Here is a 27,853-nt window from a genome sequence, read left to right as displayed (position 1 = left end):
GCGCTAAAGTCCCTCCATCTAGCTTCTGCTATGCTCATATAATCTCCCTTCACTTGGCTGACCTGTTTTACGAAAATACAAACCTCACTGTACTCACTACTCACGACCTGTCAAGAGGTATATTTCTCGCCTATTCTACCGAGCTTCCCCAGAAGTCTCAGTAGGCCTCGTGAGTTATCGCCGTCTTTAGAATTTATTCTGAAAAAATATTGCAGTTAAAACCTAACTTGTATATATGTACCGCCACCTAAAATATCCAGAGGTGTGCCCGTTGCGGACTACTATCAATGGAGAACTGTGTGGTACGACGACTAAGAGTAGCTGAATACATTGAGCACCGCACTGTTGCTTATTTATGAGCTGCATTTCCTAATAAAATATACCGATATGTTTCCTGAAGTACGAGGTTAAAGTTTCCTGCACCTTTTTTGGCTAATGTCGCACCAGCATTAGGCATTCAATATCCATCCTAGTCCTCTTTCACCGCCAGTTGAAACTACCCTTACGCCAACGCATATGAGGGCAGACATCGCTAGACAGTACAAAGGCGACGCCCAAGGTTTTACGCTGTCTAGCACCCGTCGATTGAGCCACTGACGTAGGACGGAAGCGCTTGTCACGCGTCATCTATATGCGCTTCGAGTTTTCGTGCGATAATTCGCGTGGTGTCATCCACTAGAATACTACAAATGGCGCTCCCGTTGCTTCGGCATTCCCGCTGCCTTAATAGAGAAGTTTGTTTTTTTGTTCCATTCCACGGTCGACATTAATTTCATGGAGCTTTAAACATTCTTTATAAAGTATGTAGTCCTCGAAATCGATATGCTGTTAAGGTTCCTCTTGGTAGTTCCACCGCTTCTTGCTTTTCGCGTCACATATGCAACTTGTGAATTGGAATTCAACAGCATAAATGCGATTCATTCGAATTAGCTTTGCGCTTGTATGAAGAAGAAAATGCCATGCGTTCTTCATCTAAGCATTATATATATACGGTAACAATAGATACACAGAATACCGTTGCGGATCTCTCTTTCAAAGCAATCGTCATAACACGAAAGTGAAACTTGTCTGCATGAAGTAGTTGAGATTCTGTTGGATGTTTAAAATTTGCTTAGTGAACAAATGGCGCCTCAGTCTTCGTGGACGACACGATGAACCCGACTGCCTTGAAGAAGGTGGACATAGCAACCGGGGAGCGTTGCAGGCAGCGTCTGATGGCCGTAAGTTTCCCCCTGGGCCCCCTAATCCACAGTTCCATGTCGTCATCGCACAACGAACACTGCTTGGGGCAGCGCTTTTTAACCGGTAGCGTTTCTGGCAGCCTCGCCAGCAGCAGGTTCAACAAAAAGGGGCTCAGGACAGAACCTTCTAGGACGCCACTTGTCACTGGCCTTGGATCGCTGATTGCGCGTCGAACTCTAATCCGGAGGGTCCGTCCGGCTAGGAGGGCACTGGTGAAAACACGGAGACAGCCCCTGATGCCTAGTGCATCCAAAGAACTCTCAATGACCATGTCGCAAGCCGTCGAAAGCGCTCTGGAAATCTAGTAGTACGACGGGGGCCACCTCTCCGTTGCTTCTGGGCTCCTCCAGGATGGACACGACGTCCGCGATTGAATCAGTTGTGCAGCGGTGGCGCCGAAAGCCCGTCTGCTGCTCTGGCAGGAACTCCTTTGCCCCTGTTAACCAGCTCAAGCGTGCCAGAGATATGGCTTCCATGAGCTTCCAGGTAGCAGAGGTGAGAGAGACGGGCCTGTAGAATGCAATGGCTTCGTCGGGGCGGCCTGGTCTCCGGACGGGCACCACCACCTTGGTCAATAAGGCATCAGGTAGCGTGCCACTCTGGCAGACTTCATTGAAAGCCCTCAACAGGTGTCGTCGCGGGTCCACGTCCAGATTATGCAGCATCTGGTTTGGGATGCCGTCAGCACCGGGGGCACAGCGGCGCTTGGTTCCGGCCAAGCGCCGAATTCAACTCGTGCTCGAAAACGGGCTCCTGGCACAGAACTGCCATTTGGCTGGCAGTCCAGGCAGAGTGGTGGCATTGCGACAGCTTGGGAGCAGGTGCAGTGACGATGACCTTAGGTTGCGCTACTGGCCGATCGCTTCACGGTAGTGCCGCGAAGCAAACGGCCAACCGTTGTGCCAGTTTTTGCTCGTTGATGCCCAAGTGCATGGTCACCGCAAGGACGGGTTGCGTGCAATTGGTCTGATAACGAGGGCCCATAGAAGCCGCCGTGCTTTTGAGCAACTCTTGCGTGGCTGAGAGAGTGGCAGATGCCCTGCCAACTGTGCCGTCTCCGACGTTTGGCGTGTCCCCGGCAGACCGCATCGGCACGGTTGAAGAGAGTGCGATTTTCTGGGCGCTGGGCCTTTAGGTACCTTCTCTCAGCCCTGCTTCTGGGAGCCCGTAAGTTTAGGTGGCGGAAGTGTTGCAGAGGATGGTTATCTGCACCCTGCACTGCATGGTCGCTGCCTGCGCTACTGCTGCTACCAGAAGCAGGAAGTCCTGGTCGGCTTTGCTGTACTACCTAGTCCTTTGTATATTTCCTCCCACCGGTGTGATGGCTATCAGCAGGTGGTCTGAACCCTACGTGTGAGTCAGTCCTATCCCGTCGTACCGGGCTACTTCACTGGCCATGTGACGTTGATGGCGGTGCATGACGGCCGTCCTGTCCTGCGGATGAAAGTGAAGGACCCGGTGTTCAGAGCTTGTAGGCCGAGTTGATGGATGACGTGCCCCAGATACCTGCTTCGAGACGAGTAGGTGCGACACCCTCGCATGGTGTGATGAGCGTTCATGTCACCACATAGGAGGAAGTCGTTCCCGACTCGTGCCGTCTGCTGTAGCAGCTCGGTGGCGCTTCACCGCTGTCCAGGGCGCACATACCACGGAGCCGCACCGTCACCGCAGAGCACTCGAGTGCGCCCCCAGTGACATCGGTCACGTTAATGTGCACGTGTGGTAGTTCCCGTCGTAGGTACGCTGACCAACATGGTCGACCCTGGGAATGTGCACTCACCGTCCAAGGCGTGGCTTGGCACAAGTCTGGGATACATGACGTGGCGCTCTGGTAGCCGATGTAGCCGGGGGGTCATTCTTCGCCCGCTACCACGTACACCTCCTGCAAAGCAAGCACATCGTGTTCGATCCAAGGAGAGGTCTGTCAGCCGCCGCCGAAACGAGTTAGCATTCCACTGGAGAACACGCGGGCGGCGGCGGCGGCGGCAGTTCCAGCCTGCTTGCAGATGTGTCAGCCACTAGGGCTGTTTGGAGATATGTAATGGTCTATGTCGCCCCTCGGCCGTCTAGTGCGAGGGGCGCGTGGCCACGCGGGCGAGCGCGCAACCAGCCACTTGCATTTAGCGTAGCGAATCACGTGCGCTTCTTCTTGGGCCATTCTCGCCTCGGCCTTATCCGCCTCGTGCATCGGTATGGTGGCGCCACCGCTCGGCTAAGGCAGTTGTACCCTCTCCCAACCCCCCATAGGATCCCATGCATTTTGAATGAAGTTTGCGATTTCGTTGCGCAAAAACAAACTAGCGCCATCTCTCGACAATACGCCACACTGACGACGCAACACTTCCTCTTGCTTCCACCGATACGCGATGCTCCTAGGTGCCCCTCTCTCCACTTTCTTTTATTTCTTTCGGTGGCCGTGAGAGCGCGCGCTGTGCACTGTGCTGTAGCGCACCCGACAAGACCGGCTGGGCTCGTCGCTTTCGTCGCGTCTTCCTTGAACGTTGCAACGTTAATATTGTGTTCAGGCGGTGATCACACGTCGGACGATGAGCCCTGATTTTGTTCAGCTGCCATCTCATCAACGGCAATGTTTCAGACGCCTCAGTTGTGTACTTTTGTCCGTTGGTTGCGGGACAAGATGGCCTCCTGCAAGACCGCGTTTTTCCAAGTCAGCTGTGTGCGCAGTTCTCGGCGTCGTAGCAGTTTGATGACGCGAGGACGTCAACTGGTTCTACATCGTGGGAACCGCTGAAGTGACTGCAAGCTTGACGACATTGTGCCAGAATATTCTAGCGTACTGTACGCGCACGATTGTGCTGCACTTAAAATATCGCGCTTGGCCTCGAGCGTCAACCTGGTACGCCTGTGTGCAACAATAGTCTTGTTATCGTTGTTGCGTCGGTTAATATTGAATTGCAATTGGAATACCATTTTTTGCAAAGGTAAGTGAAGCTGTAAGTAGTTGTCCTGCTATATGCTCGCTACTCGACGAACATTACTTCTAGAATCGCATTTTATTTTGAGCTGCACGTACCAAAGGAGAATTTAGCATACGAGATACATTGCACGCGTGCGCATTTCCTATATAAATCTGAGTAATGCCACGCGTGCGCATTCCCTATATAAGTCTGAGTAATGCCATGCTCAATTTAAAGCGCATGTGTTAGAGGATTGTGGCTTCAATGGTAAGTGATTAGATACTCCGAAATATGTGATTGCAATGCAGTTAGAACTTTCTCATATGTTAATACGGTCTGTGAACAAAAAACAAAAACGCTGTGTGAATGTTTGTTGGTCATTTGCTACAGTACTTTCACGCATTATTATGCAGCTGTGCGACGGCTGTTAAAACGTTCAGCAAGTTAGATTTTGGTTTTCTTGGCCTAGTTGAGTGCTACGAGTGTTGGGCGAAGATAAAATCGCTTGTCTTTTGTGCGTTTCTTAAGCAGGCATACAGCCGTAATAGTCATTGTTGTTGTACTGTTTGGGGTGTTCAATAAAACAAGAATGCTGTTTTGTACTGCAAAAATTTTTATTTCATCTGTGTTAACAGATCACGCAAACAACTTGGACACATGCACGTAAGAAACGTACGCAGTGCATCGCGCGCACGCATAAAAAAAACGGGCCTGTCATTTTAAAACAAATAATATAGAACAATCGACGTAACAGACGGCATGGTTGTCTAGTGGAGCAGCGTCGGCAGTACAAATATCAAACCAGAATGAAACATGAATAGAAAAACGGAGAGTAACAGGCGCTTTGCCCACGGCTTCTATGAGCCGCGCATATCCACCTATCGCCACCGTCCGCCGTTGGTGGCGCCACCAGTACCACTGAAAGCAGCAGCGCACGAGGCGGATATGGATGACGATGATACATTATTTTATTAGGCAAAGGGAGGACCGAGGGCCACTGATGAAGAGGTTGGGGGTAGCAGAGGGTTGGTAGGCACACACTAAATCACGCGCGCCAAGCCGCTACTATCTCTGAAGTGGGCTAATCTGACAAGTTGGTGAGGGTGTTCGAGTATGTCCTTTTGTACTGCTACCAAATCGGGATAATAATCGTGCGGCCGCGTTAAGCCCAAGCAGCAATGAGTTTAAGAGGTGAGACACCGAGAGCAGCGAGTTAGAACGCCCCGAGACGCTCAAAAGCCGAGTGAAAGAGGGGAGGTGACGGCGAGGACGCTGCCGGTCGTATCGCCGGTGCCGACGCTAGGTTTCAGACAGACTTTCTTCGGCATAAAAGGGGGGTTGCGCTGAGGGAGAAGGATAAAATGATACCGCGATGCTTCTTGTAAGTGATGCTGTGAAACTTGCAGCGATACTGTTGTGCCGTGTCGTAGAGCTTCATGGAGGAAGGAATACTAAGGAGAGGCCCTATCGTATTTCAATGCATTGCGAAAAGTGTGGCGGAAGTGACGTCATATTTATGGGGCAAACAAACCGGTATGGGGCAAACAAAACAGCAGACGCCCCGCGGCGTGCTCTCCGCGGTGATTAGCTTCTGCGCAGATTTGTAGTCCCGGCGTAAACTTAGCGCGTATTGTGCGGTTCGCACGCAGTAAAATGTTGCAAGCAGACGTTTACCAGGCTGTTCGTGCGTGGCAGGCCCGAGCGCTGCGTGCTGAAATTCTTCGTGGAGCGTTTTTGTGCAAAAGTACAGAATACCGGTACGTGCCGTGATCAAAAACGTTCAGCCCCTGCATCATGGTATTCGAACTCACCTAGAAGTGACTTGCGCGTTCTGCTGGGCGTTAGGCCTTCCCTTTCTCGTAGCCCGATTTCCCGATCTGTTGCCGGATTAGCGGTTCTTTGTTCGTGTATATGGAGTGAGCGTAGTAGCTATTTGGCGCAACGCCAACCTATAGTTGACGTAACTTCACGTCGAAAAGAAGACACCGCTGTATTGTATACGCGATCGTGCACGTAAAGTTTGTAATTCCAGTACGCACACAACAACAAGTACGCAGCGAGCGCACACCGCACAATACATACATGACGTAGTCCGATAACAACAACATAAGTTTATTGCCCTTTCGTAGAACGACACAGCCTCTAAAAACGTACGATGCCTTCGGCGCTTGTTATGTTCGGCTCGTCAGACGCCAAAAACAAAAGTTCACGTGCGTTCTGAGTTGACACAATGAGTAAGAAGCAACAGAGCGCACATCCCAGAGCTTCGCATGCAAATACCATGCATTAGTGATCAGCAATGAAGCGAACGTGTACGTACACATGAAAAGTGACACCCGGTACTTTCCGCAGTGCACGCGATTTGCACCGGGTATACGCAACCATACGCAAGAGCTGGGCATTGCGTAGCTTTCCTAAAGAATACACACAAGGAGCAGCACGCGTGAATCGACTGCGCCGCGGCGCCGCATGCACGGCGAACAAAAAAGGCTCGAATCGCGCATGCGCTTGCAAACGACACGGCGGAAATCGTGAAATGTTTCGAGGCTCCTTCGCTAGGAGGCGATGCGGGTGTTTGCGATGTGGAGGCTTCACGAATGTGACGTCAGGGCCTCTCCTTATTTTTCCTTCCTCCATGTAGAGCTTCACTGGTCGCCCAGCTTCACGGCGTGGATGGGCTCTGAAGTTTTCATGGTGGTATTACTAATGCGGGTGTTATGTACAATATGGCGGAAGAAGACCTACGCGAGCCGTCGTTCTCCCGTCCAGCTGTCGAGCCTCACGTAGTCAAGCATAGGCGACAGTGTTCGAAGCACGGCAGTGCCATTTCACAAACGCTGTCCTCTGACGTCATCCCACTAGCAGGCTTTATGGCGAATGCATCCGTAGAGAATTGCATACTACAGGTAGTAGAATATATATCCTCAATTTATGATGTTGCAGCTGTCGGAAGGCAGCCGTGGCATCACCAGAATTTCCTTAATGGCCTCATAATCACCATGAATCTGATATACCGTCATCTGCGCAGTTGCTCAAAGCTATCGTCGCAAAACAGTTTGTGCTCTTATCGAGGCATTACAGATTAGTGCAGGGCGATGCGACTTACAACTCGCAGCAGTATATGTAATCACAGACATTTTTGCGAGCCGGGTGTGATGAGTTCCTCTAGCTGCGAGCGTCTTCCTCAGGCACTCTATTGCCCGGCAAAGTCGCTGCTCCTGACCCAGTGCGTTGTATACCACTTTCATAGGCCAGAACTACTATAGGAGAAATAGTAGCGCTCACAGTAATGCACAGATCATGCCCTCACAAGCACAAGCAGGCCATGCAGACGTCTTTATTTGAACACCACTCAACAACTACCAGCGCTTCGCATGTCCATCACGCCTACTTTTGGCAACCCTGCCGCACGTCCTGCTTTAATACAAAATGTCACCTCAGCGATGTTTTCCTCTTGAAAACTATCAGAGCGTTTTCGCAGGAACGGCAGATAACCAAAGTCGGTCAAAGGCTTTAGTGTGCAAATGATCTCATTCCCTTCGTCTGTGAAGCAGGCCCACTTGCTGCTGCGGCTGTGAGCGGCTTACCTTCGCAATTGTCCCCAGGCCTCACGTGTGAATAGCCAACACATAATTTACACATGAAAACAAACATAGCCGTGATGTTTTTGTAATATTGCATAATGCCTAATTTAATATGGGGATTAAACGAGGTCTTGGGCTCGTTTTCAATATATTTTATCAATGAGTGTATTAGGAGTTGATGGAGCATGACATGGAGCATAATGGTGCATCCCGAGTCTTATGTGTCGGCTATCACGAAAAACTTGAATGTAGTTAAACACTTTGCTGTTGTTCCATAAAGATGTTCCTTGAAGATGTATTGCTGATTTACAATAATTATCAACAATAAGTATTCATAGACTCAAATATTTCTTTTGTAGATAAAAACAAACACTGAAACAAAATGGCAGTCATCAGTCATGCGCTAATCATGGCTTTTCTCTACAGGGAATCACTCGCCGTAAAGTGTAAGTATGCCATCTATGTTCCTTTACATAAATATTTAAAATATTTGAAACATCAATCTGTGAAAAGACAAGTTCTTGTCCGGCACAGTTGACCAGCAACTGAAAAATATATAGAGAAAATGCGTTGTAACGGCTATATATTGTGTAAGCACAGTACAGAATTTCTACATGCACTGCTAAGAATTTGGCCGCGTATTCACAAGCTCGTTCCAACACTAGGAGTATTCGTAAGACAATGCTCAAGATGCTGTGATGACGTGAATCGTAAATGCAATCTGAGAATGGCGATATGCAGTAAGATCCGGAATACGAAACGCATGGTAAATTTTGCCCAAGAGGTTCACAGTAATAAAAATCCCAAATCAGAGCGCGTGCAGAGAATGTGGTATAAATAGGGCTATTGGACGGGAATTCAGCTACGCCGCCGCCGGAAGATGCCACGTTGGCCGCCGTTTGGGGGCTCGCGCGGTGGGAAAGAGGAAAGAGGGTTCGCGTGGGCTTAGCAGGGTTTTAACAGCCGAGCTCTTTAAACTTGGAGTCGCGCCGGCGTCGGACGGAAACACTCGGCGGGTATGCGCCAAAAAAATGCGGGTGTGGTCCAAGGATATCTTACCATAGCATAGCCGTGCATAGTACAGTGCAGCAAGGGGGTGGGAAAAGGAAGTGATGCTAGGGAGGCAGGAGGGATGCGTAGGGGAGGATGAAGTAAAGGAGGAGGCGAGATGGTAATGCGTGGCATAGCCTTCAATAGTATACTTCATGCGCCATTGAGAGTGGTTATGCATTGTAGAGTACAGCAAGTTCGTTGAAAATATAAGTGAGGATGAGGATGAGGAATGGAGAGGTGAGGAGGAAGGAAACAAGAAGGGGAGTGAGAAAGCATGACATAGCCTTGCATAGTATAGTTTATGCGCCACAGACTTTGGATATGGGCCCAGGAACTTCTAGTATAGCATAGTATAGTATACAATGTGCCCCAGCTATCTGTAGCCAGAATTTAAAGGAATGCTGAAGCATTCAATGACGAGGCGGCAAATGCATGTTGTTTACTACTGCATGGAGTTAGTCACACTATTTCTTGTAGTCTGTTTAGCTGCCTAATTAGAAAAGATAAATTCCCTTACTTTTGAAGCAACGAAGCTGGGTAAAATATACAAATCAGAAAATTGTAGATGAGTTTGCAAAACACCCGATTAGAGAGTTCATAACTCTCTGTCTTTTAGCTGTTAGTGCTATCCAGCCTATTACATATGCGAGTGAAATGCAAAAAAATACGTATTATGCCCGCTTGCGTGCATATGTGCGCCGTGATTGCAATGCTTCCAATGGTATCGTTCACACAGCCGCCAAACGCTCCGTCGCGTCACCATCACGTCAAAAAAACGTACAGCCTGCCGCCTCAGCTTAGTGTACAAATAGGCGAAGGTGGTGGTAACGTCGACAGTAGCACTTTTTCGTGCAGTGTTGACTGACTAGTGGAATGGTCGCCAAAACCTAGGAAAACGAAGTCAGCATTATGCATTATGTATGTTACTTCTTGTATGTGTAATATTTTCGTAAACTAGGAATCGAATGTTTAGCAGCACACCACGAACACCACGTTGATATTACTATAACGCACCATATTGTAGAATACTTATCACGTCGGCTGCCATGACAACCACATACCTGCTCTCATGATGCTGAGCGGTTTTATGTTGCGGTTGTTACTTTGCAAAAGGAGAGAGCGACGACCACACGAACCTCGGCGACAAAGAAATATGGGGCGGAGAAACATGTGCACTGAGTGAGTACACCTGATTGGTCTAGTCTGTGGAGGTGGGGCTCCGTCACTGTGCCGGCGACGGAAACGCAGACCACCGCTCTACGTCGTTGGCGACCGGTTCTTGAGGAGAAAATGACTAAGAAATCCCCTCCCCTGACGAAAAACGGGGCCGTGACGGTGACGCGACGGAGTTTGACGCCTGTGTGAATGAGGCCTAACGCTCCGCATCCAAACGACTACAGCACTTGGCCCTGTTTGCTCCCGCTCGCCCCGCCACGGTGGTCCAGTTTTCAACAAACTGAGGCCCTGCAATAAAGACAAAAAAAGCCATGGTGGTCTAGTGGTTATGGCACTCGACTGCTGACCCGAAGGTCGCGGGATCGAATCCCGGCCACGCGGCTGCATTTTCGATGTAGGAGAAAATGTTTGAGGTCCGTGTACTTTGGTTTAGGTGCAAGTTAAAGAACTCCAGGTGGTAGAAATTCCCGGAGCTCTCCACTACGGCATCTCTCATAATCATATCGTGGTGTTGGGACATTAAACTCAAGATGTTATTATTATTATTATTATTGCTGCCGCTTGAAAGGTGACAGGGCGGCGACCGTAGTGGTGGCTGTGTGATAGCGAAGCTAATGCTGGGGGCGGCACAAACGATAACCGCTGCATCTGGTTATCGCACGCGTTAGGATAGGGAGCACCGCAATCGCGACGCGCAAGCGGGCAGGTCACGTGGTATATTTTTGTACTTCGCGGGTACCTGCATTAAGCCAAGAAACACTAATGATTATTTGATAAAAAGGTACAAGTCGTTTAATCGGTTGATTTGGAAACTAATGTACACTTTTCTCATTGAAATACCTCGCCCAGCTCATTGCTTTAAAATTTAGTTAATTAATCTTCCATAATAAAACACTCAAGCAAAACACAAAAATATTGTGACTTATTCCATGCATTAGTAAGGAAGATGCATTTGGTCGCGTGGTCATTGAGTGCGTCGGCATATTTTTAAACTCTGGATAGCGATAGCTGGATCACCCGTTATAGAAGTGGTGAGAAAGGGGAGTGAGGAAGACGTTGTGTGATCTCAAGGTGAGGAGAAAGGAAAGGAGGAGGGACAGAGTAAAGGGTGACATAGCCCTGTATTGCATAGTTTAGAAAGGGGATGAGGACGAGAAGTGATGGTGAGGAGGACTGATGTATATGTGAGGAGGATGGAAAGGAGGAAGTCGGAGGGTAAACATAGCATACCCATGTACAGTATAGTTTAGCCAGGGGTTGGAAAGAGAATTGAGGGAGAGGATTAGTGGCGTGAGGGTTAGGAGAAGGGAAAGGAGCAGGGAGTGCAATATAGAAAGAGATAAAGAAAGATATGACAGAAAGAAGAAGAAAAAAATGAACAAAGAACTGAATGTACGTTCGCCTGCTGGTGGCGCTTGCTTGCCAGCGCCGCTGTTGACTCAGACTTCCCAGGCGTGGAAGTGGCTTTAATCTTTTCCTCGCAGAAGAGTGGCAGTGGCGGCTTGGGCTAGTTGATAGGTCATGACTAGAGCTGGTGGCGCAAACTCAGGACGAAGAAAACAGAAGAGAGGAGGACGATCGCTCGTCATCGTCTGTTCTGTTTTCTTTATCCTCGGTTTGCGCAATAGCTCTCGTCATGTATCTCTCGCCTCGAGTCAGTCTTCCATTTGGTACTGCATGGCCACGCGCCATGTGTTCTAACGACGAGCATGGTCATTTAATCAACGGCAGCGTGAAGTCGCCCGGGAAATGACTTTACGTTGACTTGTAGAGCCCCTTCTAAGGGCTGCTCAAGCTAAGGTCGTAATCTATGGAAGAGCTGCAGATCCCGACTTGAGAGACACGAAGCGGAGGCCTTGCGTCACCGAAAAGAGGCAGATCCAGTGTTGGGGGATCACGAAGCCTTTCCGGTTGCGCCTTTGTCTTTAATGTACGTGCAAAAATACGAACAGTAGTACCGTAAAGTGCACCCACGACAAGCTTCGCTTTCCCACTATTTTCGCGACAGAAGTGGGGCTGGTAATTGCCCTATTTTATATAAACACCATGTTGTTCCGATGTGTCGGTCTTTATTTCATAAATGCTTCAACGTACAGCAGCAGTAATCTGTGGGCAGGCGTGGCGCGTCTCTGATTGGCCGCCTCCGTTAGGAATTTCGTCAACAACATGCGAGGTGTTGAGAAGGTGACCTACTGCCAGACTGTTTTTTATAGAGCTGCTTTGTTACAGCCACCTGACTGCCGCAGTTTCATTTCTCCTCAGGGATAACTGCTGACTGAACATATTTTATTGCTTAAAGCGGTTAGCTGGGCCAGTTGGAACATGGAAATTTGATGCATTTTAAACGCATGACTGTTTATCTCCATTGTCTCCTGTGTGCTGGAATTGCCTGAAATATTTCAATGCGATTGCCGTTATATGGAAACACCAGATGTATTTTTGCCATGAATATGATGATCCGTATAAATTCCAAATCGGTTAGATAACCCAGCACATCGTATGTTGAAAGCGGACGATGACTGCGAACGATCACTGATGAAGCAGAGAGACAACCTGTGGGGTGTCTTTTATCATGAAAAAAGGGTGGGGAGTGAAGCCATATGGGGGGAACGTAGGCGTGGTGGGGAGGGCCTGCGTGGTCCTGGCAGTAAATGCCTACTTTACCAAGGCGGGCGCTCTGTACATTTATAAAGGATCAGACAGCTAGCACCTTTCTACGAGTTGTGCCATTATCGCAAAGTTTGCGTCAGTGCCATTAAGATCATCGCGGTCACTTCGCTGGCTGCAGTGGCCGTGTTTCCTCACGCGTGCTTTTTCCGGAGTTGCGTCAAGTCGCATGGTAAAGGCCTAAGCTGCCATCCTTACTATGTGTAACATTCAAATTTGTTTTTCTCGCATTCGCTCCGTCTCCATTGTGGCTAAACTGTGACTATTTGATCAACATTGGCTGGTAATCTATATGCAGTCAAATGATCTGCCATAGAAATCACTAGAATGGTTGAAATTGCAGCAAGCATATCATGTTGCGTTCGTAAAGAAGCCTAATCGTGGCTTCGGTCATTTGGTGTTACATACAGACGGATCTGCGTAGCACAAAATCGTCAAAGAACAGCCACGCAGAAAAAGACGCTTATCTTTATCTTTACTCTCTTTCTTTTCTTCTTTAGCCACATCTCTCATCAACCGATAAAAAGTACGCAAAATTACTTTCAGGGAAATTAGCTTCGTTGGTCGTGTGTGAAAACAGAATATAAATGTTGCGCTTTTGATTCGCAGGGTGCGCTCAAAAACACGACCGGCAGGCTTTTTGCAACTGGACAGGTCAGACGTATCGAAACGTGTGTCCTCAGACGAAGACTAAAGTATGCAGCTCAACAGGAGAGCGTGTATGCCTGTGTGAAGATGGATACTACCGGCAACGATTCTATTACGAATGCGTGACGCTGAGAAATTGCGGTAATTCTGCTGTTCCCTTTCTCTGTCGGTATATATATATACATATATATATATATATATATATATATATATATATATATATATGTATGTATGTACATAGATGTAGGCAGTATGTACGATTTCCTAGCAATGGTCGCATTTGCTCGTACTTGTTTTATCACTCTAATCACCTCGTACCTGCCTTTCTTTTTTCATCCAATCACATTTATAGTTGCATGTACAATCACCTCGAGGTTAGCCTTCCAATTATTAACTTGAAAACACCACTACGTGTCATTTTCTATGAATTGCAGCGCAAATAGAAACCTTCTCGGACTTTCTACGAACACTAGGTTATTTCCAACTACTTTTACCAACTCGGCTGATTAACAATATTACCTTCATTGCATGTCATTTGTATTTGTACACTCATTCGTTTTGATCTAGCTACAGCCCACTTTTATATGTAAAATATTTTAATCTTCTGTCGAACAAAAACATTTTCGTGGATCTCGAGCTAAAAGCGGTTAGCATTTCCAATCATGCTATGCTACCACATGAAGGACAGTATCTGCTTCGCGAGAAGGGTGGAGTGGTTAGCATAGCAGCAACTGCCAGCAAATGCCATGAAGGCAATGCAGTCTTAACTGGTAGCAGATAAGATTACAATTAAGACTGCATTGGAAGGACTGTGCCACAAGTTGGCGAATGGAGTGTATGAGTAAAAAGATTCTGGAAAAATAAACAGTAAAAGATCAGAGAAGTAGACAGATATGCCTTGGGAAATCCTTGGGAAGGCACCACCTACCACACTCGGCCAATCTCGTGGCAGAAACTGAACGCTAGCAATCCCATTACCCAGGCCCGCGCGAATAAGGTATCTCGCACCAAAATTCTTTTCGCACCCGCGAACGCAATTCGACACAAACGAGAATCTGGCAGGCTGTTGTCGCGGGATTGCTCACTTTCACTTGTCGCCTAGTTACGAGTCGACCGTTAAGTAAAATAGACAGACCTTTCCATCGACGCCCTTGTAACAGAATCGACAGCTTGGCACACATAGCAAGTGCTAGTCATGCCTAGTCACCGCATGGAGGCACACGTTTAGGCGAAGCGGATAACCAGCACTCACATCAAGACGCTGCCTCCAAACTGCTTCTCCGGTAGCCGCTGTCACCCCCTTCGTTGGTTGACCTTCTAGCTACGCCAGCGCCATGGCGCGGCACCGGCGGGTGCTATATGAAACTCTCTTGCAGCGTTACGCGGGTGTTTCATGACCAGAAGAAAAGCATTAACGGACCTTGGTTATAAAGAAAGCACCCAGAACGATACTCGCCGCCTCACCTGAGTTAAAAGACACAATGTTTGCGGTTCACAACCAATGCTGTAAAATGAGAATCCTATATAAAGCTGGTAATATTGCTACAAATTAAAACAAAATATCATTTCAGCTGAAGCAGTACATGTGATAAGTTAGCACAGAAAATATCATAGGGCATTACCCTGCATATAACAATTTAAGCCCATACCAGCGCAGAAATCTTGAAACGGTGATGTGAGTGCAGAATAAAATCTTCGAGCAAAGTTCAACGCATTCTCCACGGTTCATTTATAGCAGCAAGCTCCATTCACAATGAATTACCTAGAAAACACCTATTATCGTAACTATTATGCCGCCTATGTGAAATAAAAGGAAGTTCTGCAGAAATGGTGACCGAAAACATATCTCAGAGCTCATAATCGCATTGACATCTGACTTAATTTTAATTAAAAAGATATCAGAAGATTACAATTTGATAGACGCTAAAACTACAGCATACCGGGCTTGTATATAACTGCAGCACACCTTACGTACAGCCGTCAGTGCGGTTAACACGAAAGCTCCACAGCTTGACCTGAAACGGCTTGATTGACGCCAGCGTGGCGTAGCTTTGACTTCTGTTGCCGAGATGTTACCAATACATGCCGACGTACTATCCAATCAAACCGACGTAATATTTCGGCCACAGCGCGCAGCACTTCGCAGCTGGCATCAGTAAAACCAGTCCAGGCCACGCTGCGGAGCGTTCGTGTTAACCAGCTGACGGCGGTACATGACAGCATACCGGGCTTGTAATCTGCGGTAATATTAAAATATAGAAAACGGAGACCCAACTGTGGGATCATTACCTAATGGGCCTCCCCTATTTACCAGCCGACACGATGTTACATGGTTCCTATTGAGTTTAATAATAACATCTGGGTTTTAACGTCCTAAAACCACGATACGATTATGAGAGATGCCGTAGTGGAGGGCTCCGGAAATTTCGACAACATGGGGTTCTTTAACGTGCACCTAAATCTAAGTCATGGGCCTCAAACATTTTCGCCTCCATCGAAATCGCAGCAGCCGCGGCCGGGATTCGATCCCGCAACCTTCGGGTCAGCAGCCGAGCGCCATAACCACTAGACCATCGTAAACTGCCAAGAAGCCCCAAAACGCCAAGATGGTTTCTGAGTCTTGTTTAGTTGGCGACACAAAAGTGGGTTTCTGCTAACGGGGATAAACTGAGTTTATTGCGAATTGGTGCACAAGAGTACGTCTGGCTGCGTAGAGGTATGATAGTAGAGTGTTCAGATGAGGGGCAGCCGCGCGAGGCGGAGGGCCAGGGAAAAATGATGCCCCGTCTGTCAGGAGTTCATAGCGGAGGAGCTGGAAATCAGCGGAGAAGGAGCCGACACGGGTTGCATTGTGCGCTTTGTAGTCAATCATCTGAAATGCTTTGGTGTAGTGCGAAATGAATCACGGACAAGAGAATGCGCATAAGGCGCTGTGTGGTGCCCCTATGTGCCTTCTCGTATACATGTGCCGTTTCAAGCTACATAAATGGTGTTCAGGAAATGGAGCGACATTCGTAATGAACCACATAAGCGGTGGTGTACTCAGACTGTCACTGCTGCTGAACGATGTGCTCGAGCAGGCACTTTGAATGCTGATGCCAAAACCCAAAGCCTCATGCCGCCGATTGCAAATCAGAGCGTTAACGCCAAGATGACCCAGCCGTTTGAGCCGCCAGGGGACACATGCATTTTCTCTAAAATTCCTTGCCGTATACACTGCAAAATCGAAACGCCTACACAGTCGCTCCCTCTTTTGCATGCATAGTATCATGCTTCTCGGCGATTTTATTCTTTATACTATCGATCATGCACAAAAAGTGTGATTTGCTTGCACGTTCTGTAACGCCGGCAATTGATTCAGATTATCCACACGCAGCAACATTTCCGTAGATTTGCTCATAGCCATAGTCACTTGCTCTATTGTCATATAAGATACGCGTTTGTGCATACTAAATTATTTTCTTAACGCTCACGTGCGTTATGGACCGGCTAATAGTCTCAGGCGTGCCGTTCGACGATGTTTCGCTAACGCGTAAATATAGGTTAGCTTACAGTGATGCAAAACATTCATATGCTTGCAAAAGAGCATGCTGTATACCGCAATACCATATTCATACATTCATAGCGATTTCTCTCTATTACATCCGCATAGAGTTTTTGTGACAGAATTGTGTATTAATATGTTATCTAATATGTTATCACATGTGTTCCCTGTGCAAGATTATCATACTTTTCCTACCTATTAGTAGATATTGATGCTCCTGTTGGAGAGCAATTTTGCCAAGTTTCTTCCATATTGTTTGTCCATGCACTGAAATCGCCTTTTACAATATGTACATGCATGCCTCTTGTGTAACGGCTTGCAAGTATTTCGCTTTATGTCACACTTCTCCACTTCTCACTGTGTTTTCATATACAGTCAAGAGGGAAGTCGCACATATCCAGGTAAGCATCATTTTTCGTCGTTTGTTCCGTGGTAGTCAAAACAAAGTTGTCAACTCTTAGCAAAAGCGAATATTACTCAACAATCAACACGCATTTGCTACTGCGCGAACAAGATTTCTCAAACTACTGTAATTTCTGTAATACTGGACTAAGAGCGCTAAATTTTTTTGTTCATAGGAAATGTGAAGCACGTGTTGTTACGTTGTGTGTCTTCATTCCATATAAACACAATATTCACATTATTTATGTAGTTATGCGTGCCAAAACCAGAATATAATTATGAGGCACTGACACACCGTATTGAGGCGCTCAGGACAATTTCAACCATCTCGGGTTCTTTAGCGTGTGCTGATATCACGGAGTGCACGGGCCTCTAGCTCATCGCCTCCATCGAAATGCGACCTCCGCGCCGGGATTGAACCCGCGTATTTTGGGTCAGCATAGGAGCACCGTAACCATTGATGCGCCACGCACTGAACGAAGTGAACAACCGTAGATGCTGTTTGTTAACGCGCTAGCGTTAAAGAGTTCGTTTCGTGGACATTTCGGTGTCGGCACGGGCGTCGGTGTAGGCTGCGGCGTCTTTAGTTGACAGTGAAAAATCTGCGTGGTTCGTGAGCGAAAATTCGAGATATACTCAAATAAACATATAAAAACCCACATGGTCACTTTTGCATTCCCCTAAGGCATCTCAAAGGCGAGAACCATCTTTTTCTTCGCAGTCGATGTATTAGGGAGCCTAAATGAACGGCGTGTCATATAGGCTCCCTAGATGTATTTATCCTGTGCCGCCCCTCTCCGAAAGCTTTGTGAACCTAGGGTGGTTTCGCACTGCCTTCAAGATCGGAGGCACCTCATCCGGTTTTGCACTGCCTCCGTGATCAGCCCACCTTTGACCAAGTTACGATGTCATGTGATGATGGTGTAGGCTTATGCCACGGAACGAGGGAACGAGACGGCTGAACCAGAATCGGCGCCAGCAGGGAACACGAGCCGTGGCTTCACGTGTCACTACGAAGCGCCGTCTTTATTTTCTTGTCTTGAGGTCGCGCGCTCACAGATTTTGTTCGCTGCCCAAAGGAGGGCGCTACAACGGCATTATGTGGCGTTAGGTTGCATGATGTCACTCCAGTTTTTTGTCACAATTTTTTGCAATCTGTCACGACATGTTGACCTCTCATGGTTTCGTCATCACGTGATGATGATTTTTTTACACCACTCGTCCCCGATGCTGCAGGACGCGAGACGCCGCCGACGGTCAGATTTCGTGTTTAGTGAGACGTATAAGTCTTTCGCCTTAAGAAAATGTTCGGTTTGAGTGAGAACCAAACCCATGCTTTCTGTGGGCCGAGCAGCTACTTTGCCACGGAGCAATGCCAGCGCTTGAAATTTCGTCGTAGAAAAACGCTTTAGGAATGTCATGTTAATGCATGTAATATTGCGTGGCAGAAGCGTAGAATTGCAGCAGGCGTGACAACATCTGAACTGCACCATGAGTGGGTGGTTTTAACCAGCCCATTCATTAAAAAGTGTGCAACTGTGCGTGTGAACGTGTTGCCTTACAGACGCATCGTGGGTACAAGAGGAAGAATTATGTCTTACTGGGTACCTCGCAGCGATACTTGCAGCGTGCATTCTAGGATAGTTGGAAACGGCCGGTTTTACGCGCACAAACGTTTCTTTCCTAGCGCGACGTTTGAAGGCGATGCGCATGGGCCCGACTACGCTGTCGCATTCTCAAGGGAAGCTCAGTCGTCGTCCAAGTTGTTTCATCCATCTTGGCTTATTTTCCTCTGGAGGAATCGTTCAGCTCCTTTACGAATGCTTTAGCTACCGACACCACGGTTTAGTGTACGTACAATGGGTTTCCTATCAGCTCGAGGAAGTGGGGCGACAATGTTGCCTTACTGCTGCTCACGGCTACTCAAAAGCTGGTACAGCTATGCTCCACAGTTACGGAACCTCAGAAGCCACGGTCTTCTATAAAAACCCCTATCCAAATTCAGAACATGCAGATTGAAAGTCATGTACACCATTTCCCTTGGCGTTGGCAAGGCGTGTATAGCTAAGACGGCCAGATGCATCAATGTACGGCTGTGGCGACACCCCGCGAGTGTTATGTCACTTTCAGGGCGTTGTTTATCAGCGATACACTGCAAACGGTACGCAGGCCGCCTCCTCATATTTACCGCAAGTTCTGTGATGCACGTGGGAGTGCGACAACAAGGTAGAGATAGTGGATGATATTGAGGTTCACAGGGCAGCTGGCACGTGTGTCTACGCACCATTCATTGCACTTTAAAAATAATAATAAATGATTTATCATGCTATAAAAGAACACGTGTGATGGTGTGAAAGTATACACTTCGAGGGAAACGCATTCCGGTTGTTTCAATCGAGGTGCGTTTCAGAGCGCAGCATTACCGTAGCGCATAAACACAGTCACGGAGTTTTATTTCATATTTCGCGTGTTTTCTTTATATGCCAGAAAAAACCCGCCAAGGTGGTCTAGTGGTTAGGGTTCTCGACTGCTGACCCGTAGGTCGCGGGATCGAATCCCGGCAGTAGTGACCGCATTTTCGATTGAGGCAAAAAGGCTTCAGTCCCGTGTGCTTAGATTTATGTGCACGTTAAAGAACCCCAGGTGGTCAAAATTGCCGCAGCCCTCCACTACGGCGTCTCTCAAATCATATCGCGGTTTCAGGACGTAAAACCCCCAACAATAAAAAAATTACATGGCAGAAAGAAATCACGATGTTACATGTAGGTTGCCACAAAAAATTGAATAGGTCTTTTTAGAATTATCTATTCAACGTAACAGAACTCGCTTCACCTTAAACAAAATAATAAAAAAATTACATATTTGATGCTAGGTATTCACTTATTAAGCGCAATATAAAAACTACCCTAACGACCGCAACTTAACGACAAACCGTAAGTCGATGGCTTCATTCAGTAGCGGTTAAGCGCTTCATTTTTTAAATATTTCGTTTCAGTTATGTGAAACACTCTGTATATACCAGAACTTCCGAACTATTTTGGAATGTTACGACAGATCTGCGTGCACGTGGCGAGTAGTTCACTTTTATCAGAAGGTCACGCAGGAAAGGCGCTGCAATGTTCGTTCACGAGTGCGTGAGAACCCGCTGTTTTTCATCGACAATGAGATTATCGACGACCATTGACAGTGCTCAGCTCTTGTGCGGCCTGTGTAACTGGCTTGTACCTGAAGAGTTCGTTCTGTGGGCACAAGTTTGTCTCATAAATAAGAATATTTAACGGTTCCATCACTTTGCCTTTTGACATACGCATCCAAGCCACGTCTGGTAAAAGTACTTGCCCGTTCACGCTCCGGACACCCCGGTCAACCGTTGCCACCTCGGTCAAGCAGCAACATTTTTGTGCTAGTTTCGAAGAAAGCGCGAGTCTCATTGAGCCTAGGGTTCATATAACCTCTTGAATTGTCAATGTCCGTTCATTTACCGTACGTCTGCACGTGATCGCTTTGGTGAAAAACATTTGTCGAGAAGCCGTTCGACGCGCCTCGTTCGAGTAGTATGCAAAAAAACATAGTTTTTTCCTTCGCTCAAAATCAAAGCCGGAAGTAATCGGATACGCATTATTCATACACAGAAACATTTATACAAGCACATATACAATCATACGCAGGAATACACATAAAGAGGCGTCACCCTTCGAAATAAATTGATGGCTACGCTACTTCACGGGTCTAAGTAGGAACTTTATTAAAATAAAAATGATTTAGGTCAAAGCGTCGAGAAATGTAGTAATATTTTCACAATTTGTAGTAGTCTCTGCTTATTCATTGACAATATATGTTCGTTTGGCCTAATGCGTTATCATTTAAATGCAGCTGCTTTGTGCCGCGAGCACCCTCTATATGGTTGGGGCGTCTACAAATCTGGTTGACCCAAATAAGGCGAAGTGTGTCCGATCTCAATTTGTCGCCACACACCGTGGGGGATGTCGCCGCTACGTCCAGTTCTTCAAGAACTTCGCAGTAAGTTCAAGCGCAGAAATTCCGCAAACGAAATTTTATATGACCTGCTAGTCTTCCCTTTATGCTAACATAATAACGAGGCGATAGCCGGGACCATTATTTCTATACATGCGCAAGAAGCGTTAGGATAAAAACAATGACTCGCGCATAACACATTTGGTTCATAGTCCTGCATGCAAACTCGGCGAATCCTGTGGCATGATTTCATTACATCACGTTGTGAAAAAGTAGTGATGTGTTCATGTTGTCTTAGCGCCTAATATATATAGATGTGATTCACCTCAGCTGTCATGTAAGCCATTCGCAGCATACTCTCAGCGTTCATTACAGAATATCCGGCTAAGGCTGTTGAGACAAGGCGTCACCTTCGTTGTAGTGCACATGTCTGACGTTGCGAACATTCATCTTTACTATTAAAACAGCAATACCTAAGGAAAAATTACCAGCTCACATATAAGGCAGGAGTCAGTGGAAGATGAAAGCTTCTGAATAAAAATTCGTAAACAGGGAGCGTACTGGAGCAGACGTTTCGACAAGCGGACTTTTCTTCAATTCTTCAACTGCTTTCCTTAGAGCTTGTGTGTGTATGCTTCGTACCTTCTACAACAATATAAACAAAGGACGTGGAGACGGCAACTGCGCGGGCGGGGGAGGAGGACGGTCACCGTGGCAAATTTGGGGAGTCAAAAGGAAAGGGGAATATTCCGTGAAAAAGAAAGCTGAGGCGGGGGGAGGGAGGGTAGACGTTTTGCTGAATTATGGTTGTCAGGAGGAACCACCATTTGATAAATGATAATGTCACGGGGTTAAACACGGTTAAAAATTCCAAGAAGGCCTGAATTCTCATTAGTTTTTGTTGTGTATGCACCATATCAGAGGGATTCAAGAGCTCCCTTTGAAACATTTATACTTGCTGTCTGGGGTGTGCTAAACATGTGAATAAGGTATGATTCTTTATATCTGCTGTCTCTTGGGGACCGGAAGTTTGACTGCAGTATGTAAAATTTGAGATCTTCGAAGTGGTCATGCATGGTGGTGAAGCAAAAAGACGGTGAGTTGGCCTAGTTGCTGGACGTTCACATTTAAAGATTAGTTTGATGCTCACCGGAGAAATAGACGAATGAGGTGAGCAGGACAGCGTTTACACTCACAACTGATTCTTTATTAGTGACTTGGGTCCACTAATAATTGATAACTCAGTCAACAAAGAATAAGTTCTGAGTTCAAACGCTGTCTTGCTGACATAATTTGTTCGCGTCGTCATTGCGCTTCAAAGTAATTTTTCGAAAAATCCGCTTCGCACTTCTCGTCGAGTGCGTTTCGTGGTAGACTAAATTCCGCGTGTCATTTTCATGCTGACGCAAACTTTCGGGAAAATGTTTCGTTTAAACGACATTGCGTTTAGAAAGCTGGTGTAATATAGAGAGCAGTTCAAAGAGAAAATATATATAATACATTTTTCCTACTTCTCCTTCTGTAAGAAAGCTCAGAAAATTAACCGAAAAGATACCATGCAATAAGCAGCCCAATCGTCTCTATGATTCTGGAAAAGTCTTCACGCACGTTCGTACTACAATACGGTGAAGAAAAAGCATTTGAGCTTTAAGCGTAGAGCGCATACTACCGTGTTATTTCTTTTGCGATATAAATCATCCTGCACTGCACATCTGCACGGTACACGCAAAGCTCATTCACTTTGTAATGCCCATTGGGTAAGACAGTTTAAGTAATTCCGGATAAAATCTGGCAATTTCCTCGCACTGTGGGAATCGATGCGTTGCGAAGCAGTCAGCAAGGCGCTGCACACCGCATTGTTTGTCTTTGAGGCAAATCAAGACATTGATATTATGACATATCATTCACTATCGCATGTTTCTCATGCGTTCGTGCATGAGAAACATACCATGCATATTACATACCATGCTAATTAAATGTCTATTCTGGTATATACAGTGATTGTCCTGTCCTCTATATTCGTCACGTCCTTCTGTCATGCCATGCCTATTTTTGTATATGACCAGTGAATGAAACGGCCGCGAGCGTGTGAAAACTGTTTTGTAAATCATGCCGTACATGACATGCCTCTCATGGTTTTCATGTTACCACTGCATTAACCTTCCTCATAGAGTCATCTCACGCCATACAAATTCTGTATATATCAACGAAACTGCCACGAGCGCACGCCGAGCGCGATATGTAAGTCATGCCGCATATAATATACATGCCATGATTTACATGTTACGACCTCTCATATAGGTTCATACATTCATATATGTTCATAGTATCATGTCACACTACGCCAACTTTGGTATATATTCATTTAACGAAACGAGCGTGAGCGCCCTAAGACCATGTCATGTAAATTATGCTGTGCATACACACACGCCATGATTTGCGTCTTATGACCTGTGACTTCCCTTCGTCATAGACTCTTAGCACGCCTAACCAATTTTGGTTTAAATATATGAAATTAATAAAATGGCCACGACAGCATCAAAACCGTGGAATGCAAATCATGCCTTACATGACGCCCATATCATGACTTTCATGTTACCACCTTTAATATGCGTTCATCATACATTAGTGTCACGCTATACCAATTTTGGTATATATCAAGGCAGCGAAACGGCCGCGAGCGCCCCATGAGCGTGGCATGTACAGTGCTCGTCAAATGAAACCCGAACGCCGGCAAGCCTTCGCAGTGGTATAGTGCGCGCCGTCCAGTTATCATCATCGACAGGCGCGCATATGCGCAGTGCGGTCAAACCGGGTGCGCGCGCCTGTAAATGGTGATAACTGGACAGCGCGTACTATACCATGCGAAGGCTTGCCGCTGCTCGGGTTTCATTTGAGGAGCACTGTACATTATACCGTACAGCCGTCCATTTTTCTTTAACTTGAACGCGCGAGCATCCACCGCCGAGTTGATAAGCGCCGTACAACGGAGTGCAGTGGCGAAATGAACGAGAATATGCGCATGCGCGCTATAAGCAGTTCTGAGCAACTGTAGTCTGTTAGGCTTTTCCGGCAACCGGACACGAGCGCCGCTTCTTTTGAACATCGCTGCCATCCTTTTTTGAGATGCGAAGCAGCTCTTTGACTCACGTGTGTAACGCCGTACGTTATGTGCGTTCGTACGAATACGCCGCAACGCCTTCCCCTCGCCGTAGGTGTTGGAGCGTTGCCAAGTAGGTCACGCCACAGCTTTGCGTTGACGTCACGCTCCCCTCGCACGCTTCCCTCGCAGGTGCGCGCTGACGTCACTCTCTCCCTCACCCGCAGCATGCTCGCCGTAGCGCCCGCAGCTGCCGGCTGCTCCGCCCGCTCGCAACACCTCTGAACGTGTCACTTCTCTCTCGCTTCACCCGTGGTAGTCAAGGCGAAACGCGCGCCTGCTCTGGTCCAGCGCCCGTGTCTCGACTCTGAAGAAACAACGACTACGCAGTCTTGGCAAACGCTTTAATGAAACTTACACGAAACCCAACCCGCCTCCCGTGTCTTTGCGTTTCAGACAAACGTTTGCTCGAGTAAACGCTACTCCGAGTTTCGCTTCAAACCGTTCTTCCAGCACCCGCGTCGACGCCCGTTTCAACCGGGTCAACGCCGTGCGCACCGCTGCTGCTTCGCATCCCATCAGGGTTCCCTTCGGGGAGATGGTCCAAGTGTTTTTGTCTGAACGCTGCTATCATGTTATAAAGAAAAGGCCAAGTGGTCGTGCTTCACATGGATGGGATGTGGCTTAGCCCGCTAATTATACTACGTGCGTATCAGCATTTGACAGCGAAAGCTGTTATGAGATCACAACAAGGGCCGTTTTTGGCGCCGAATTGTCTGCCGCCGCCGCGGCCGGCAGTGTCCGTAACCACTATCGCTGGAAATAAGAAAAAAAAATTAAGAATTCCAGGATGGAACGAGGTTCGAACCTGTGCCCTCGGCGTGGCAGCCCAGTGTTCTACCTCAGAGCCATGACGGTGCTTGAAACTGCTTTGCAAAAATACCCCATACGGGCTTCATGTCGGGAACGAACCATGTTAACATATGTCATGTAGCGTGGTAGAACAGTAAAACATCAACTAGGCGTCACACAATGCGAATTCTGTAACCAGGCTTCACACAATGCGAATTGTGCAACGAGTGCTTTGTTCAATGCTTCCAACCCATTACAAAGGGCTCTGCCATAATTCTTCAGCGTCATAAGCCACAGCATCAACAAAGTGCACATGATGACTTAGAGGGGCTTAGCGGGTACCAAGGTTCTCCGCAGAATGACGACAAATTGCATAGTGGCTGCTTCCCTAGTTTATAGCGTAGTGGGTTCCTCGCAAGTGCACTTCTATTTGTTGCCAAGGAAGCCCATAACGCTCCCATGATCCATTTCCTCAGGGTCTCAATAAATTTAATTCACTCTCTCTCTCTCTCTTTCTCATGTTAACGTATGTTATAAAGCGTTGTGGGAGAGTTAAATAATGACCGGGAGTCACACAATGCGAATTACGTAGCTAGTGAGTCGTTTAGAGATTCCAACCCATTACAAAGGACTCAGCCGTAATACTTCATCGTCATCAGCCGTCGCATGAACAAAGTGCACACAATGCCCCAAAATGGTACCTCGCTTCTCCGCAGAATGACGAATAATGTCGTGATGGGTGCTTCCCATTTTCACAAAATTATGATTTGTGCCGTAGGGGGTACGTTGCTAGTGTACTTTTATTAGTAGCCACAAGAGCGTTAATAACGGGCTCTAGAAATGCTACTCTTCCAGCTTTCGCTGTGTCTGTGCTGCGCTTTCCGCGCAGGCGTGCCGTTTTTTAAAAAGGAGTTGTTAAACTTTTCGTTAACCCGTGCGGAGTCGACAAGAAACTCTTATCATCAGAGGTAAATGCGCGCTCTGGCTCTCTTCGCCCTCTTCTTCATGGTCTTAGTCAGTCTTCATGCTTAGCCAAATCAATTAAGCCAAGCTATACTAAGATTAAGCTAGTTAAGGTCATTGTAAATACGGGTTTGATAACAAAGGAAGCGCCAATTGGGACCGTGATAATTAAAATCGTGTTAATTAGCATTCACTTAATAAGGTTGTGTTATGAATTAGTTTAAGACCTTGCTAATTATTACATTGCTAATTAGGATCTTCCTAGGTGAGACTATGATTATTACGCCTGCTTATTAGCAAGGTATTCATTAACATTACGCTAACTTCCAAGGTTTAAATGAGCATGATCATAATTACAAGCTCTTAATAGCATGGTCCTTATAGGCAAGGCCATAATCAGCATGACTCTAATTAATAAGATACTAATTAGGTAGGACCAAGTTAGTATGGTCCTAATTATATGATCCTAATTAGCAAGGCCTACATTACCCAGGTTTCATTTAGCGTGGTCCTAATTAGCGTGATTGTGACACGGCTTTGCCTAATGAGCTTCGTCTTAGTACAGCTTGGCTTGATTGGCTTGACTAAGCATAAAGACTGACTAAGCCGTGAAGAAGAGAACGAAGAGAGCCAGAGCGCGAGCCGGCCTCTGAAGATGAGAGTTTTTTGTCAACTGCACACGGCATACGAAAAGCTTACAGTACCGCTGTAAAGATGCTGATACGCACGTAGTATAATCAGCGTGTGTAACCACATCCCATACATCTCAAGCGCAACCGCTTGACCTTTTCCTTATAACTTGATGGCAGCGCTCAGAAAAAAAAATGGATGGTAGCGGTGCTCTAGAGAGCGGTGGTGGTGTCCGGTGTCCGGGGAAAGCCTAGCAGATGACAGCTTCCCAGGACAGCTCATAGCGCGCATGCGCGTATTCTCGTTCGTTTCACCGCTGCGCTCCGTTGTACGGCGCTTATCAGCTCGGCGGTCATCGCTCACGCGTTCAGGTAAAAAAAAATGGGCGGCTGCATGACATGCATGTCGTGATTTTCATGTTACGATCCCTCGTTTATGTTCATCGTGCAGTGATGTGACACCATACCAACTTTGATGCATGTTACGCAAATGAAACGGCCGCGAGCGCAACATGAATATGCGATGTAAATCATGCCGTAATTGCCAGGCATATTACTATCTTCATGTTAGCGCGTGTCATTGATGTTTGTCATATATAAGTGCCACGTCATACCAGTTTTCGTATATATCAAATTAACGAAATGGTCGCTAGAGCACCAAGACCGTGGCATGTAAACCATGCCGTTCATGGCATCGATTGCGATTTCATCGGTTGCGATTTTTATGTTATGACCTGTCGTTTACTTTCGTCATAAACGCATGTCACACCATCAAATATTGGTACGCATCTCATTAATAAAACAGTCAGGAGAGCACAAAGCCATAGGCGGCTGGATAGATAGACAGATAAGGTTAAAGTTGCAGAAGTTCGCTATGAAATGCAAATCGTTATTAATAAGAATCTCCAGGTTCCCTCATGCTGTGAAGATGGAATGCCCTGCTTCATAAAGTGTAAAAATGTTATACAGCATTATTACGCACCTGCTATGCAAATCATCTAAGTACAAGAATCTGTATTGAATAAACTGAACTGCATTCTAACTCTCTTTTACAGACAGCGAAGAGCCCAGTATGGTCCATCGTGTACGTACAATTGTAA

The 27,853-nt window shown here is 46.9% G+C and overlaps 1 protein-coding gene across 1 annotated transcript; it reads left to right on the top strand.

The window, feature by feature from the left end:
• Positions 1-1,917: 1,917 nt before the first annotated feature.
• LOC119402923 (uncharacterized) lies at positions 1,918-27,853 on the top strand. Its single transcript, XM_037669956.2, has 5 exons — positions 1,918-2,029; positions 13,250-13,429; positions 17,208-17,233; positions 21,108-21,254; positions 27,809-27,853. Exons 1-5 carry the CDS (start codon positions 1,918-1,920, stop codon positions 27,851-27,853), a joined length of 510 nt encoding a protein of 169 aa, XP_037525884.2.

The sequence above is a fragment of the Rhipicephalus sanguineus genome, chromosome 8, assembly GCF_013339695.2.
Source record: "Rhipicephalus sanguineus isolate Rsan-2018 chromosome 8, BIME_Rsan_1.4, whole genome shotgun sequence".
NCBI lineage: Eukaryota > Metazoa > Arthropoda > Arachnida > Ixodida > Ixodidae > Rhipicephalus > Rhipicephalus sanguineus.
The sequence above is the reverse complement of the archived record's forward strand: the minus strand, read 5'-3'. Positions and strand labels throughout refer to the sequence as shown.